The following is a 1,321-nucleotide window of genomic DNA, read 5'->3' on the forward strand; positions in this document are numbered from 1 at the left end:
CCGATTTCCTGAATCTCTTAATGCATGGCGAGGAATGCGTTTTGTGGAGGTCGCTGGATGCGTTTGGCGCGGTCGCACCCACGAATGGGGGCGCTGTGGAGTGAATCCACCCTAAGCTCAAGGAGCTGACTTCTCCGCCAGGGCGACGGGAGCCAAAGCGCCCCGCGCCACAGCCGGCACGATGAGGCAGGCCAACGAGCATTTGGCGGCATATTTTAACGGTTGTGAGTATTTTGCCCACGACGTGTCGTGAGATTGTTTGTGCGCAACACACGGACAGCACGCCGGTAAGCGGCTGGCGGCGGTGTGGTGTTTTCGGGCGCCCGTGTGGGGGATGCCGTTGGGGAGGGAGGAGGCCGACGCGGGATTTCGGCACAGGAAGGTATATCGGCACCAGGCGGGGGCGTTTTCTGCAGATCCACGTGCCGTGCGTGTGGTGTGCGTGAAACGGTCACACGCTTCTCGCTGAGACTCCCCGTGGCGTTTCACTTTTGCGAGCCCCGCGGTGTGCTGGGAAGGGGGCGATTGCATTGGGGGCGCTGTTCGGGGCATCGCCACGGTTTTTTTTCTGTGGCGGCATTTCTGAGAGATTTTCTGCGTGTTTCCTTTGTGCGCCGTCATCGCTGCTGTGCGGTCTCGTGGGGCCTATGGTGATGGATTTTCTTTTTCATTGTTTTGTCCTCGAATTTATTTTTACACGACGTTCCGCTCCTGCTGCGCTTTGCTCATGGAAGCGGTCGTCGTCACGCGGCCCTCGTTTATCGGCATTGCGACCACATCCTGCCACTGCGCTGCCTCCTCCAGCAGCGCGGCAGAGTAGTTGTAGCCGTGCGACGGGTGTCGCGCAAGTACGTACAGCACGAGCATCGCACCGGTGAAGTCGTTCGCCCTCGTCGCCACACCGGGGAACCGCCAGCACGTCGTCCGCTGCAGGTTGCGTCGTGTTCGCCTTTCTTCGTTGTCCGGGGAGGGGATGCCCAGCACAATCAGATACTCCCGCCGGCTCCACGTGTCCAGAACACTGCGCGGGATGTAAGCAAGTGCTGCGTCATCCGCTGCGGCCGCGCGCGGGTGGCGAAGGTTGTTTGGCCCCGGTGCGCCATCATCGGCGGCGGTGTCGAACCTGAAGGAAAGAACAGTCGTGGCCACAATGAAGAGAAACAGCAGCACGGCAACCCGCCTCAGCTTCCGCCTCATCGTCGGCAGTTTCTTTTTCGCCATGGTCGTTGTTGGTGCGAGAGACTAAGAAAAAAAGAAAAGGGGCAGAGAGCGCGTGTGAGGACGTGGGGCGTTTTCTCTTATTTTTTTTCTTCTTGTTCTC

General features: G+C 59.6%; 1 protein-coding gene and 1 pseudogene across 1 annotated transcript, besides 2 other annotated features; one reads left to right on the plus strand and one right to left on the minus strand.

Moving 5' to 3' along the window:
* Positions 1–87: a sequence feature (areas not merged during assembly with more than two copies in the genome that could not be assigned to a particular haplotype).
* On the plus strand, positions 1–469 carry Tc00.1047053422207.21 (annotated as a pseudogene; the record flags this gene model as incomplete).
* Positions 88–1,321: a sequence feature (haploid, Esmeraldo-like haplotype).
* Positions 694–1,221, minus strand: Tc00.1047053422207.10 (UDP-Gal or UDP-GlcNAc-dependent glycosyltransferase, putative; the record flags this gene model as incomplete). Its single annotated transcript, XM_797166.1, has 1 exon — positions 694–1,221. One exon carries the CDS (start codon positions 1,219–1,221, stop codon positions 694–696), a length of 528 nt encoding a protein of 175 aa, XP_802259.1.

The sequence above is a fragment of the Trypanosoma cruzi genome, genomic scaffold, assembly GCF_000209065.1.
Source record: "Trypanosoma cruzi strain CL Brener 1047053516597 genomic scaffold, whole genome shotgun sequence".
Taxonomy (NCBI): Eukaryota; Euglenozoa; class Kinetoplastea; order Trypanosomatida; family Trypanosomatidae; genus Trypanosoma; species Trypanosoma cruzi.